This window comes from Eubalaena glacialis, chromosome 2 (assembly GCF_028564815.1).
Source record: "Eubalaena glacialis isolate mEubGla1 chromosome 2, mEubGla1.1.hap2.+ XY, whole genome shotgun sequence".
Classification (NCBI taxonomy): Eukaryota; Metazoa; Chordata; class Mammalia; order Artiodactyla; family Balaenidae; genus Eubalaena; species Eubalaena glacialis.
Genome location: NC_083717.1, coordinates 129,359,081 through 129,374,209, shown reverse-complemented (window position 1 = coordinate 129,374,209; position 15,129 = coordinate 129,359,081). Strand labels below are relative to the sequence as shown.

The 15,129-nt window shown below is 33.7% G+C and overlaps 1 protein-coding gene across 9 annotated transcripts in view; it reads right to left on the bottom strand.

Annotated features, from left to right (window-relative positions):
* Positions 1 to 15,129, bottom strand: part of AKAP6 (A-kinase anchoring protein 6) — a 570,108-nt gene that overhangs the window by 43,740 nt on the left and 511,239 nt on the right. For all 9 annotated transcript variants that reach the window (XM_061180772.1, XM_061180767.1, XM_061180765.1 and 6 more), the window contains one exon: positions 11,009 to 11,224. In XM_061180772.1, coding sequence (XP_061036755.1) covers positions 11,009 to 11,224 — 216 coding nt within the window. The remainder of the gene's footprint in view (positions 1 to 11,008; positions 11,225 to 15,129) is intronic.

Below are 15,129 nucleotides of genomic sequence, written 5' to 3'. Positions count from 1 at the left end.
AAACCTTCTTTGCCTCAATGTGTAAAATTAAGAGAATAATACTACATATATTATATGGTTATCAAAAGTTTTAAATGACTTAAAATGTAAATCACTTAGAAAAGTGCCTGACACATATTAAGTGCTGTGTTAGCTATTATAATTACTACTATTATTATTATTTTGGTTCTTCAGAAAATGATTGCTTATTTTTATTTACTTACTCCCAGGCAAGGATTCTCACTGTCAGGCTTCAAGGTAATCTATCCACCCATTTGTAATTACATGTAAAATTCTGTATCTGCCCATGTGTTTTTTAAACCATTTTATTGAGAAATAAGTGGCATAAAATAAACTGCATGACTTAAAATGTACAATTTTATATGTTTTAACATATGAATATACACACAAAACCATCATACTATCAAGATCATGGATATATCTATCACTCCAAAAAGCTTCCTCTTCACGTTTTATGATTCTTCCAGTGGTCAGAAAGACGTTACCCTATAATATTTTTTCTAAAATTTTACATCTTACATGTAGGTTTATGACCCATTTTGACTCATTTTTGTATATGGTGCAATATATTGTTCAATTTCATATTTGTGCATATGGATATTCAGTTAGTCCAGGATTATTTGTTGAAAGACTATCCTTGGAATTGCCTTTGAACCTTTGTCAAAAACCAATTAACCATTCATGTGGAGCTCTAGTTCTGAAATATCTATCCTGATCTATTTCTTGGCTCTGACACTAATGCTATATTCTCTTGACTACTATAGCTTTATCATAAGTCTTGAAATTAGGAGCTGTAAGTCCTCCAACTTTATTCATCTTTTAAAAAACTTTTTTGGACTACTACATTTAAAATAGATAACTAACAAGGACCAAGTGTATAGCACAGGGAACTCTGCTCAATATTCTGTAATAACCTAAATGGGAGAAGAATTTGAAAAAGAATAGATACAAGTATATGTATAACTGAATCACTTTGCTGTACACCTGAAACTAACACAACATTGTTAATCAACTATGCTCCAATATAAAATAAAAATTTTAAATAAAATAAAATAAAATAAAACTGTTTCGGCTACTCCAGTTTCTTTGCATTTCCATGTGAATTTTAGAATCAGCTTATAAATTTCTACCAAAAACATAACTGGGATTTTCATTTGTATTACACTGACTTTATAGATAAATCTGGGGAGAATTGATATCTTAATAGTATTGTGTTTAAGGAAACAATTCTATTTACCATCACATCATAAAGAATAAAATACCTAGGACTAAACCTACCTAAGGAGACAAAAGGCCTATACTCTTATACACTGATGAAAGAAATTGAAGATGACACGTACAGATGGAAAGATATACTATGTTCTTGGATTGGAAGAATCAATATTGTCAAAATGACTATACTACCCAAGGCAATCTACAGATTCAATGCAATCCTTATCGAATTACCAGTGGCATTTTTCACAGAACTAGAGCAAAAAAAAAAAAAAAAAAATTAATCTATTTGTAAATACAAAAGACCCCAAATAGCCAAAGCAATTCTGAGAAAGAAAAATGTTGCTGGAGGAATCAGATTCCCTAACTTCAGACTATACTACAAAGCTACAGTAATCAAAACAGTACGGTACTGGCACAAACACAGAAATACTTATCAATGGAACAGGATAGAAAGCCCAGAAATAAACCCATGCACCTATGGTCAATTAATCTACGACAAAGAAGGCAAGCATATACAATGGAGAAAAGACAGTCTCTTCAATAAGTGGTGCTGGGGAAACGGGACAACTACATGTAAAAATTTGAGATTAGAACATTCTCTAAAATCATACACAAAAATAAACTCAAAATGGATTAAAGACCTAAATGTAAGGCCAGACAGTATAAAACTCTTAGAGGAAAACATAGGCAGAACATTCTTTGACATAAATTGCAGCAATATCTTTTTTGATCCACCTACTAGAGTAATGAAAATAAAAACAAAAATAAATAAATGGGACCTAATTAAACTTAAAAGCTTCCTTCTGCACAGCAAAGGAAACCACAAGCAAAACGAAAAGGCAACCCACAGAATGGGAGAAAGTGCAAATGAAGTGACTGACAAGGGATTAATCTCCAAAATATACAAACAGCTCATGCAGCTCTATGTCAAAAAAAAAACAACTCAATCAAAAAATGGGCAGAAGACCTAAATAGACATTTCTCCAAAGAAGACATACAGATGGCCAAAGAGCACATGAAAAGATGCCCAACCTCACTAATTATCAGAGAAATGCAATCGAAACTACAATGAGGTATCATCTCAAACTGGTCAGAATGGCCATCATCAAAAAGTCTACAAACAATAAATGGTGGAGAGGGTGTGGAGAAAAGGGAACCCTCCTACACTGCTGGTGCGAATGTAAATTGGTACAACCATTATGGAGAACAGTATGGAGGTTCCTTAAAAAACTAAAAATAGAACTACCATATGATCCAGCAATCCCACTCCTGGGCATATATCTGGAGAAAACCGTAATCCAAAAAGATAATGCACCCCATTATCTTTTCATTATCATGTTCACTGTAGCACTATTTACAATAGCCAAGACATGGAAGCAACCTAAATGTCCACCGACAGAGGAATGGATAAAGAAGATGTGGTACATATATACAGTGGAATATTAGCCATAAAAAATAATGAAATAATGTCATTTGCAGCAACATGGATAGACCTAGAGATTATCATACTAAGTGAAGTAAGTCAGTCAAAGATAAATATAATATGATATCACTCATATGTGGAATCTAATTTTAAAAATGATACAAATGAACTTATTTACAAAACAGAAACAGACTTACAGATATCGAAAACAAAGTTATGGTTACCAGAGGGGAAACGTGGTGGAGGAGGGATAAATCAGGAGTTGGGATGAACATACATACACTACTATATATAAGATAGATAACCAAAAAGGACCTACTGTATAACACAGGGAACTCTACTCAATATTCTGTGATAACCTATATGAGAAAAGAATCTAAAAAAGAATGAATATATGTGTACGTATAACTGAATCACTTTGCTGTACACCTGAAACTAACACAGCACTGTAAATCAACTATACTCCAATAAAATTAAAACAAATAATAATAATAATATTGTGCTTTCTGATCCATGAACACAGTATAGCATATAGTGTATAGTATAGTGTTCATCACTCATTTATATAATTTCTCTCAGTAATATTTTGTAGAAATATTTTGTTTTCAGCATATAGGTCTTCCATATTTTTATTACATATATCCCAAACATTTCATATTTTTGCTGTTATTGTAAATGATAGTTTTTAATTTTAATTTCTGATTGTTAATTGATAGTACATAAAAATACAACTGACATTTATATATTGATCTTGTACCCTACAGCCTTGTTAAATCCTTTATTAGCTCTAGGATCTTTTTTGGAGATTCCATAGCATTTTCTACATAGATGACCATAGAGCCTATGAGTAAGATAACTGTGCTCCTTAATTTCCAAGTAGCATGTCTTTAATTCCTTTTTCTTGCTTTATTTCACTCACTAAAAGTTCCAGTGCAATGCTGAATAGAAATGGTAAAAATGGACATCCTTACCATGTTCCTCTTATGTTAGAAGAAAAGCATTCAGTGTTTTACCACTAAGTATGATGTTACCTGTAGATTATTTGTATATGTCCTTTATTAAGTTGAGAAAGTTCCTACTTTATTCTTAGGTTTCTGAGCTTTTATCAGGAAGGATGTTGATTTTTGGCAAATGCTTTTTCTGCACACCCTGGAACGTAGTTTTCCTTTCTCTTTGTGGTGAATCATACTGATTTTTTTTCAAACTAATTTTGCATTTCTAGACCTCACATGGTCACAATGTGTTATCTATTTTATATACTGTTTATTATTTGATAAAATTTTGTTAAGAATCTGTTTATCTATATTCATGAGGGATACTGGTCAGCAGTTTTCTTGTAATGTCTTTGAGTAATGCTGAGTTGGGAAGTATTTCTTCCTTTTCAATTTTCTCGAAGATTTTGCATAAAATTAGTATAATTTCTTCCTTAACTATTTGGGAGACTTTACCCATAAAGCTGTCTAGGCCTGGAGTTTTCTTTGTAGGGAAATTTTAAGCTAATGGTTTAATTTATTTAGCAGATATGGAGCTATTCAGGTTGTGTATTTCCTTTTGAGTAAATGTCTACTGTGTGCAACTTTTAAGGAATTTGTATATTTTATTTAAATAATTGAATTTAATGGCATAAAATTATTCATAGTATTTCCTTTATATTCTTTTATATTAGTAGAATCTGTAGTGATGTCTATCTCTTATTCCTGATAATGATAATTTGTTTCTTTTCTCCTTTTTCCCTGATCAGTCTTGCTAGAGCTTTATTAGTTTCATTGATCTCAAAACAAAAAACACCCAGCTTTCTTCCTCATTAACTTTTTTCTATTGTTTTTCTCTGTTTTTAATTTCAATGACTTCTGCTCTAAACTTTATTATTTACTTTCTTCTACTTACTTTGTGTTTAATTTGTCTTTCTCTAGTTGCATAAATGTGAAAACTAAGATTATCATTTTGGTGGCAAATTTTCGTTGGTACAACTTTTAATATTTTTTCTATTTCTATTCAGTTCAAAATAATCTCTAATTTCCCTTTTTCATTTCTTCTTGGTCCCAGGAGTTGTAGATAAGTGTGTTATTTACTTTCCTTATATTTGAGGACTTTTCCAATATATTTCTAATATTTATTTCTAAACTAATTCCATCATAGTCAGAGAACAGGGTGTAATAAGAATGTTTTTTAAATGTGAGACTTGCTCTGTGGCTCAGAAGAGAGTCAATTTTGGTAGATGTTCTGTCAACACTTGAAAAGGATGTATATTCTCCTGTTGTGGGATGGAGTGTTTTAAATGTCAATTAGGTCAAGTTGATTTATGGTGTGATTCAAGTTTTTTATATCCTTACTGATTTTCTGTCTACTTGTACTATCAATTATTGAGAAAAGTATTGGAATCTCTGCCCCAAATTGTATATTCTTATCTTCTTGTAATTGTATCAGTATTTGATTTATGAATTTGTAAGTTTTGTTACTACAGCACAAACATTTAGTAATGGTGTGTCCTCTTGATTAATTAGCACTTTATCACTAAGAAATATCTTTCTTTATACCTTGTAATATTCTTTGCTCTGAACTCTAATTTGTTTAATATTAATATGGACACTCCAACTCTCTTTTGATTGCATTAGCTTAATATATATTTTTCCATCCTTTTACTTTTAACTTAATTTTTCTTTATAATTAAAATGGCAACATATAGTTCAGTCTTGCTTTTTTAATGCAATCTGTTAATTACTGCCTTTTAATTGGGGTTTTTAGCCCATTTATGTTTAACAGAATTATTGATGCACTTGGTTCAGTTTTCTATATATTGCATCTGTTCTTTATTCCTATTTTTCCTCTTTTTCTGCATTGTGTGTGATATTTTAAAATGATTTCCTTTCCTTTCCTTTGTTGGCCTATTTGTTATAGCTTCTTGTGTTTTTAAAGAATCATAGTATGTATTTTATCTTATTTATCTTTAAGTGATTCTATACCATTCTATACCACTTCATCTTTAAGTGATTCTATATATCTTTAAGTGATACTATACTTAATATACGAACCATACAATAGTATAGTTCCATTTCCTGGCCTTTGTGATATTTTTGTCATATGTTCTACTTCTACATGTGTTATAAATCCATAATACATTGTTATTATCTTGCTTTAAACAACCTATTATCATTTAAAGAGATTTAAATAAGATGAAAAAAGACATTTCGTATTAACCCACACAGTAAGTATTTCTAGTGCTTTTCATTTCTCTGTGCAGACTCAGGCTTCCACTAATACCATTTTCTTTTGTCCTGTAAGGATTTCCCTTAACATTTCTTGCAGTTCTGCTGCTGATGATTTTTTTAAAGTTTTGATATCTGAAAACAATTTATTTTTGTTTTCCTTTTTGAATAGTATTTTCTCTGTGTATAGAATTCTGGGTTATTTTCTTCCAATACTTTAAAGATGTTGTTCCCCTATCTTCTGACTTGTATTATATTTCTGAAAAAAGTATGCTATAACTCTTCCTTCTTATTTTTTGTATATAATGTATCTTTTTCCTCTAGATACTTTGAAGATACTCTTATCACTGGTTTTAATCAATTTGAACAGAATACCCCTTGGTGTAGTTTTTTTCATGTTTCTTGTGCTTAAGGTTTGTTGACATTCTGGATCTGTGGGTTTATAGTTTTCATCAAATTTGGAAAATTTGGGTCATTATTTCTTCAAAAATTGTTTCTCCCTCTGCCCTTTTTTCAGGGATTCCAATTACATATACATTAGGCTGCTTGAAGTGATCTCACAGCTCACTAATGCTATGCTTTTGTTATTGTCTTTTTTTTTCCTCTTTGTTTCATTTTTGAAAGTTTCTATCACTATGTTTTCAGGTTTATGAATTGTTGCTTCCACACTGTCTACTTGGTTGTTAATACCATCCAGGGTATTTTTAATCTCAGTTATTATAGTTTTCATCTGTAGAAGTTTGCTTTTAGATAGATATCTTCAATGTCTCTACTAAATAAGCTCAATATATTTTCTAGTTTCTTGAACATATGGAATGCAAGAAAAATAACTTTTAATGTTCTTGTCTATTAAATCTATAGTATGTCATTTCTGGATTTGTTTCTATTAATTGAATTTTCTCCTCATTTTCAAAGATATTTTACTTCTTCTTTGTACACTGGAAGCTTTTGACTGGACGCCAGACACTATAAATTTTACCTTGCTGGATGCTGGATACTTAGATGCTTATAAGCATGCTTGAGTTTTGACCTGGGATATAGTTAAATAACTTTGAAAGAGTTTGATCCTTTCAGGTCTTGCTTTTAAGCTTTTTGGGCAAGACTAGAGTAGCATTTAGTCTAATTTTGCCCCATTACTAAGGCAAAACTGTTCTTGGTACTGTGTCACATGCCCTGTGAATAATAAGGATTCTACTGTGACTGATGGGAGAAGGAACTATTCCCAGCTGTGTGTGAGCTCCAGGGATTGTTCCCTCTAATTTTTTCAGGTGGTTTCTTCTGCTGAAGATTTAAAAGGATCCCTCTGCATAGCTCTAGAGTCATCTCTCTGTGCAGCTCTCTCCTCTCTGGTACTATGCCTTGTAGCAACTTTAGCTGCCTTGTCCTCCTCAGCCTCCCAGACCTGTCCCCTCAACCCAGGGATAATGCTAGGCTCTGCATGGATTTCCTCTTTGTACACTGTGACCTGAAAACTCTGTCTAGGCAGAAATTTGAGTAGTCATAGTATCACTTCAATCATTTCACATCTCTTCATTGCCTGGTATCCAAGGCCTTAAAATTGTGATTTTACCCAGCTTTTAAATTGTTTCAGGTAGAAGGGTTCTGGTCCTTTACTCAATCCTGGCTGGAAGTGGAAGTCTGCCCATGTATTTTTAGAGGAAGAAGGCCTATGGCCTTCATCAATAAGTTATCTTCTCTTTGCTAATGATTAATCTGAGTGGATGTATAGATTATTGGTATGGATTCTTGGTGTTTCCATGGTTGTCTCATATATTTTAATTTGCATCTATTGTAGGAAGTGAAATTCAAATTTTAATAGAAAAAATCCTGGTTCTCTATAATTAACACATCACAAATTCAGAACGCTATTTTGGCAAGTGGGACGATCTAAGGTAATTCAGGCACATGGTATTGCTAGCCAAAATGTGGAGCCTGAATCATAGAAAGAAGGCAGGAGACTAGAAATAAAAACATATGATTCAAACGAAAATTAGAATTAAAGCATAAAAAGTATAGACAGAGGTCATTTTTTACAGGTAACACAAAAATAAACCAAATATGTCTGGGAAAAGAGCTTGAATGTAGAAAGAACAAGGTGTAGTGTCAAATAGTTATGCAATTTCAAATCTTGATGATAAGGGAGAAAGATGCTTTTGGGTTTTGTCTGTTTTAACTCCCAGAATTTAATACAAGATCTTTTGCTTTCTTCCAGTTAAAAAAGAGAGAGAGAGATTCATTATTTACCTAGTTAGGAGAAACAGAGAAGCTTGCTTAATTGACATATGTACATTTATCTGAATTCTCCTGAATACTATGGAAAGAGTTTCCATATTTTTGTCAGTATTAACTGTAAGCTTGAAGCCCATAATTACCTCAATAGACCTAGCATCATAGTTATTTGCATATTTGTATTAACTATACTTTTTGAGGAGAAGGAGGATATCTTGTTTACCTTTAAATCTCTAACACTGATTACTATAGAGCATCACTTAGAGAAAATTCACTTATTTAACAAATACTATGGAGTACCTGTTAAGTCCTGCCTACTGTGTAGGGCTTTTAGGAATGTAAAGGTGAGCAGAAACTGGCGTGTGGCTGCCTTCTTCAGACTAGTGGAGAAGACCAACAGTAATTAAATCATCACACAAACAGATGTAACATGAAAAATGAGGAGCACTGGATCGATGATTAGGTGACATCTCTTATACAAGCTATTTCCAAAGTGACTAAGAAAATTCTACAACACGGAGATAGAATTAGAGCTTCTAATTCTAAGTGCCAGAACCTAGCCCACACTTTCAGAATGACTTTATTCAATACCTCATAAAGAATTTCCTTCAGAAATAATTTGAAGAAAAGAGAGTATACCATGGGGGACTTCATACATACTTTAAAACTTGGAAAAACTGACCCTACCAGGCAAGAAGAAAGGTTAAAAGGCATCTCCTTGGTTATCTCATGAAGGTGAAATATTCAAATAGGAACATAACACTCAAAGCCATTTTGTGAGAATATGAACATTGAGAATTAATATAGAAATAGTAACTCCAAACCAAATGCCAGAATGAAACAAAATTTATCAATTGAAAGCTTGTATTCATTCATTTAGCAAATGTCTATTAAACATCTACTATACGCAGGAATGTCCCAGTCCCTGGAAATATAGCAGTGAAAGTCCCTGTACACAAGAAGGGGATGGCATGGGGGTGGGAACATAGGATAAAAAAGCAAACAGACCACTTAGAGGCTTCTGAGTCTCTACAAAGGCAGCTTCCCACGTTCGTAAAACACTTGTTTGCCCATCAAAGCAACTTGGACTCTTGACCCAACCAACAGAGATCAGAGCAAGAAATATCTCCAACGTAATGAGGTACACGGTGTTCATTGTATTGCTGGCATTAGTGCCACTCGCTACTCTTCTATCCCTTTCTCGAGTGATTTTCAATCTTGTTTAGCACAGAGGACCTTATTTGCTACCTCATCATTCCAGAAAACCTAACATTCAGCAGCCAACCTAAAGAAAAGGGGGTGTTTTGTTCATCTGCAATTTTTATCTACCTCTCTGTAGTAGCTTGAGCCTCTAAGAAGCAGCCAGGGTTTCAAAGCTAAAGCTTACCCCTTTACCACAGAAGTAGGATAAAAATGTCTACAGCTAGTCTGCAGAGATCCAATCCTGCATCCCTCATCGTACGATTTCAAATAAATCTCCAAAGAAACCCAGTTTTGTTTCCTCCAAAGCAGCTTGAATGCTTCCAAAATGTTAAGAGCTTCTCCAGGTGCAGTCGGTTTTTGTGTAAATTTTATTATCACCACTACTATGCTTAGATGTTTCAAACTATAGAATAAAAAATAACCTCTTCTATGCTTTCAAACACTCAGAGAAAATAAAAGAAAGAAAGGAAGAAAGGAAGAAAGAAAGAAAGAAAAAGAAAAGAAAAGAAAAGAAAACACTCTAGCTAAATAGCTTCACAACAAATAGGTCATTTCAAGAAAAGACATCCAATTATATAGAATCTGATTACTGGTAATAACTTGGAAGTCTTAAGAAATTTAATGACTTCAGCGCAAAACAATTAAAGTGAACTATTGAGGATAAAATCACCCCCTAGACTCAACATAACTACAGATGCAAAAAGAGTGAGAAGGCTTACTGCTTCATTGTCCCTTCTGTTCCCAGTCCCCAATGCCAAAAACATCAGATAACCTAAATATTTAGGTTTTGTTAAAATTAGAATTCATAGGAGAAGCCTGTTTTTCAGTGGCAGGATTATTATACTTGATTTTACAATTTTGAGTCTTGAACTTTCCAAAGACATAGAACTGATAATATAAATATACAAGAAAAAATTTCCATTGTATGTATGTATGTATGTATGTATGTGTGTGTGTATTTCATTTTTGTAAGTCAAACATGAGAATTAGGCCTTCAACTAACAGACACTAACTTCAAGGACATTTGGGGAATGTAATCTTTTTATCAATAAATCCTCTCCCATAAGGTTTTCTGGACAAGTGTGTATTCTACATTATAATAAAACAACTCTAGTTATATATATATATATTTCCTTCATCTAGCAACAGCTTGAATTTACAGTCAATTTGGAAAATTCTTAAAAGGGGTCCCGACCTCTACCCTGAGCACTGCATTAAAACTCTCAGAGGAAACTTGCTAGTTCTCAGCAATGCAACTGTATTGGAAGGAGCTCTAAGCAGGAGCAATGGAGATTGTTTTACACGTGGATGGTGTTAATTCATATCATGTAAAGAAAAGGTAAACTGTACACTTTGTTGCCTTGTCTGTAAAGCATACACATTGCTCCATATGCTCCGAGAGTGGTAAACCACCTCCTAGCAAAATCGTCATGGGGTATTGTATGATTAATGATATTGTTGGTGAGGTTTACCAAACCTTAGTTTGGTAAGGTTAAGCAAAGTCTCCACATGAATTTTTTAAAAGACAATGAGACTAAAATACATCTTATCGGTAGGCAAATGAATCTCTGTGTTATGATAAAAGCAGTTTCTTTTAGCGGTTAGAGATAGCTATCCCTTTAGTTAGCAAAACCACTTGTAAGACGAACACGTTTTCCAAGCCCTGAAAGAATTTCTTTTTTCTAAGAAAAATGAGAGAGCATTATGCTTTAAAAAAGAAATCATCACTCACAGGTTCCTTTCCCATCTTCTTTTGTAGCCGTGTTTGCCACTGGACGGCTTGCATGACAATGGCTTCCCACCTTCTTTCAAGATTTACAATGATCAACTGCATGGGCTGGTGGTCCGCGTTCAGATTGCAGGTCTCCCGGTCATCCAGAAGGTGTTGGCATAATCGCAGGATGGAGGCCACTCCACGACGTCGCTGCTTTATTTCACAACAGAGAGACTGCAACAGAAAGAGGGACCGATCCATTAGTGCTTCTAGGGCAGATTTCCCTAAAACATAAAACACCCTCTTCCACCATAATTTTAAATTGTAGTGATACGCTCAGTTGCGAACAATAGGACAAGAAGGACTCTGGAGTTGCCTTTGGATTAGAGATCTTCTGCAGACACCCAACTGATGCTGATGAATTTAGCTGCATCTCATTCCTCTTCCCTTTTTCTTTTTTTAAACTGATTTCTACATCTAAAATGTCGGGTCCCACCTTGATATCTAGGTGATTAACTTAATGAAATAAAGCATTTATGCCAAACAGGTTGACATGCTTTGATTCAAGGTCATAGGAAACACAAAAGACAGAAAAGTCCTCCAAAAGGAAATGGAGTATTTCCAAATTTACTCCTAGATTCTTTGGAGCCAAAAGTTTACTTTTCTACTGGCTGGAAATAAGTTAAATAAGATTGCAAAAAAATTGATATATAACAGCTATTGTTTGAAAAAAACGATAAGCAACATTTCTCTTCCGAAACTCGATTAACAAAGCAATAATGTTCTGAAAACAGAAATTAGGATACTGGATTATTAATGCATTATTTGTTAGTTACTGTGTTTCTTTTAATAGACATTCACACTATTTAAGAAGGATATGCATGCATCAAAGTAAGATTTTGCCCCCAGAAGCATTTGTATTGCTGCAGTGACCCTAAGCTGAACGATTCAAGCAAAATAGTGGGTACACATGTCTAAAAATATTATATCTCTTCTTTGCCTACGGACAGTGTGTAAGTGATACTCTAATTCAAAGCCTTCGGGAGAAACGATGATTATATCCACAAACATCACTGAATTACTAATCTCTTTCTACTGCCACAATTGGACTGTTCTAACAGTTAACAGATTGCTTATTAATCAACAAGGATAAACAAGACAAGGCAATTTCATTTAGTGCTAGAGTTTTAATGTCTAAAAGTATTTGTGCTTAAAATGTTAATCTAGATAAGGCTTCATTAGAAGAAGTCGTAAAATGATTAAGTGCAGTTCATTGAAATGTGCAGAGTGGTAGTAGATCAGCAGGTGGACGTCTCATACAGATGTTCCACTTATTGATATAATACATGCTATAGCCATTTAAACAACCCTAACTCAGTAATAGCTGGAATTCTATTATTTCTGTAATGAGAGAACCCCGTACCTTTAATATTTTTGAATTTTAAATAAGGTGAATGACAAATTCCCATACCTCTATTTACAGCAAAATATGACTAGGAATTTTATTATTCAGTTTATACCAGTACAGCATTTTTTGTTATGTTCCTTGAACTTACCCTTATTTATTTTCCTAGGGATCATTACTATTTTCCTATAGAACCATCAGGTCTGACAAATTTCTTTACTGATGCTATTCATTAGTTCAACGCTGAATGAGGAGAAACCCCTACACATTCAAAGATAAAACTCGAGGGTCTACCAAAGCAATAGGCATTGTTTCCATTACCTCTCCCAATCCTGCTAACTGACCCTCCCCACATGCATTCTCTCTCTCTTTCTCTCTACTTCTCTGTCTCTGTCTCTGTCTCTGTCTCTCTCTCTCTCACACACACACACACACACACACACACCCTTCAATAATTTGCTCTCTTGCTCTAGAACAACTGTTGAGCAAGTCAAACTATCAAGCCCACTTAATATCTGTCATTTTTTGGCCCAATATTAAACACTTCAAGATAATAATATAGCCAACTGGGATTGATTCAAATGAGTTCTATGAATATACATGTTGAAGATTTTGGTTTTTTGTTTGTGTTTTGTCATTAAATTGTTAAAAATAAAGGGCTAGAAAAATCAAAAGAGATGTTTCCATGCCACAAAACTGGATCTTGCAAAACTCCATTTTAAGTTGACTAAAATAATGACTGCATTTCTCCAGTCAACAAAAAGTCCCTATGTTTCTTAGCTAAATGAGAATTTGCCATGGATGACACTAAAGGTATGTGTGGACTTAGCATAGCCACATTAGGTGATATTCACAAAGCAGCCCAAATGGGCTTCATTCACCTCACAGGCATTTTCAAAGTTCTGAAACAAGACATGTGAGGTTGCTAGGGGAAATTTTCATAAAGGTGATTGGCCATAACTTTTTATTAGTATCTAGAATGTATCCAGTATTTAAGTAACAGATGATCCCCACCCCACATCTTAATGACAGTCTACGGGTTTTAAAACTGTGTTAGCTGTTTTTAAAACTGTTGACACTCAATATCTTATTTTCAGATCTCCACAATTCTGCAGTTAAAAAGTTTCAAATATTCAAAGAACTTAGTGTACATTCTAGATTATTCTATATGCACACTTCGGAAATAACACTACTTTTAAAAGGAGAGGAACATTGAGAATTTTACATGGCCAACATATTTTTCAGTATTTTTTTACATCTAAGTGATATAATTGATAACATTCTTTTACATAAATGTGTTTCCATGACAACCATTAAAATGTGCATGCTTATTTATAATCACAAACACATACTAAATAAAATCAGTGCATTTGCTGGTAATGTTTCTTAGAATCAGTAGAGTTCACATTATTTCCATGATACACTATGCGTAGAGAAATGTTAAATATAACGACATAGGAACAAAATGATTATTATAACTATTTTTGGCTTACATTTTCAGAGAACAGAACAGAAACCCAAGCTAAGCAATCTAAGTAAGGCACAGAAATAAGACAGACTCATCCCTGCCTCCCAGACCTCCTCAAATGTGTATTGCACCTTGCATCTGCCAGGCACTGTTTCAGGCATGGAGGCTTCAAAAAGGAGCAAGTTACTGCTCCCTCTCTCAAGGAGCTGAGAGTCTATTGGAGGTGGACTATACAGTACCAAGAATAATACAGAGAGGTAGGTGCTAACAGAAGTTTGTGCAGGTTGCTGTCGGAGGAGTCGTGAAATCTTCAGGGAAACAATGTGAGCCAGATGGTCCAAGTTGGGTGGCTGTGGTTATAAGGACAGAAGGTCCAGTAGCAAGTAGCCTGGGACCCTGGGAGTACCCAGTGTGTTGGAGAAAAGAGAGAGTAAAGCAGATGGAAAAGGAAGTAAGGAACAGAAAAGTTTATAAGGTTTTTCATTTTTGCCAGTTTTGAAGCATTGTCCTTGATATCCAATGAGATCATGTTGGTTCCCAAAGACAGCCATATTGTCTTCCCAGAAAAGTAGAAAGGAAAGAAGTGGGAAAGAAAATATAAAAAGAAAGAAGGAGAACTAATTATCAATATATCTAAGAGAAAGTTATTCCAAATGCTTTTGTATTTAGTTATGTATTTAATTATCATTATTTTTGTATTTAGTTATGTATTTAGTATCATTATTATTTGGTAATCTTTAGGAATTTTTTCCTACAAAGCTACCTCTGTTAGCATGGAGGTCATTGTCTTAGTATCACTTCAGAATCCAATTGTTGGAATATAGTTCGGTGTTCTACTTTTAAGTCTCTAATGACCTATTTAATTTGGTTATTTTACACTTCTACTCAACTTCCTCATGTTACTCAAAAAGCATATTTGCTATAAAAGTTGAGAAGTATATAAAAGTGAAAATCAAAATTTCTAATTTGTTTTTTCCTTTACAAATCTCCAACCCTTTAAACATATCTTTTTGGACATGTTATAAGAGAGCTGCCAACAGACGGTAAATTTTTGCTTTATACTTATAAACTATCAATCTGATTTTCAATTCACCAGTGGTGATACAAAGGGGTGTTTTTGGTTTATGTGGGGTTTTTCTCCTCTCCTGACTTGCTTTATGAACTTCTCTGACTGTTGAAACCACTCATATTATGGAGCCAAATGTGATGTAACATCATTCCTGCCACTGGCTTCAGTTTAACACCACTGAAGGTAAGGCTTCCAAT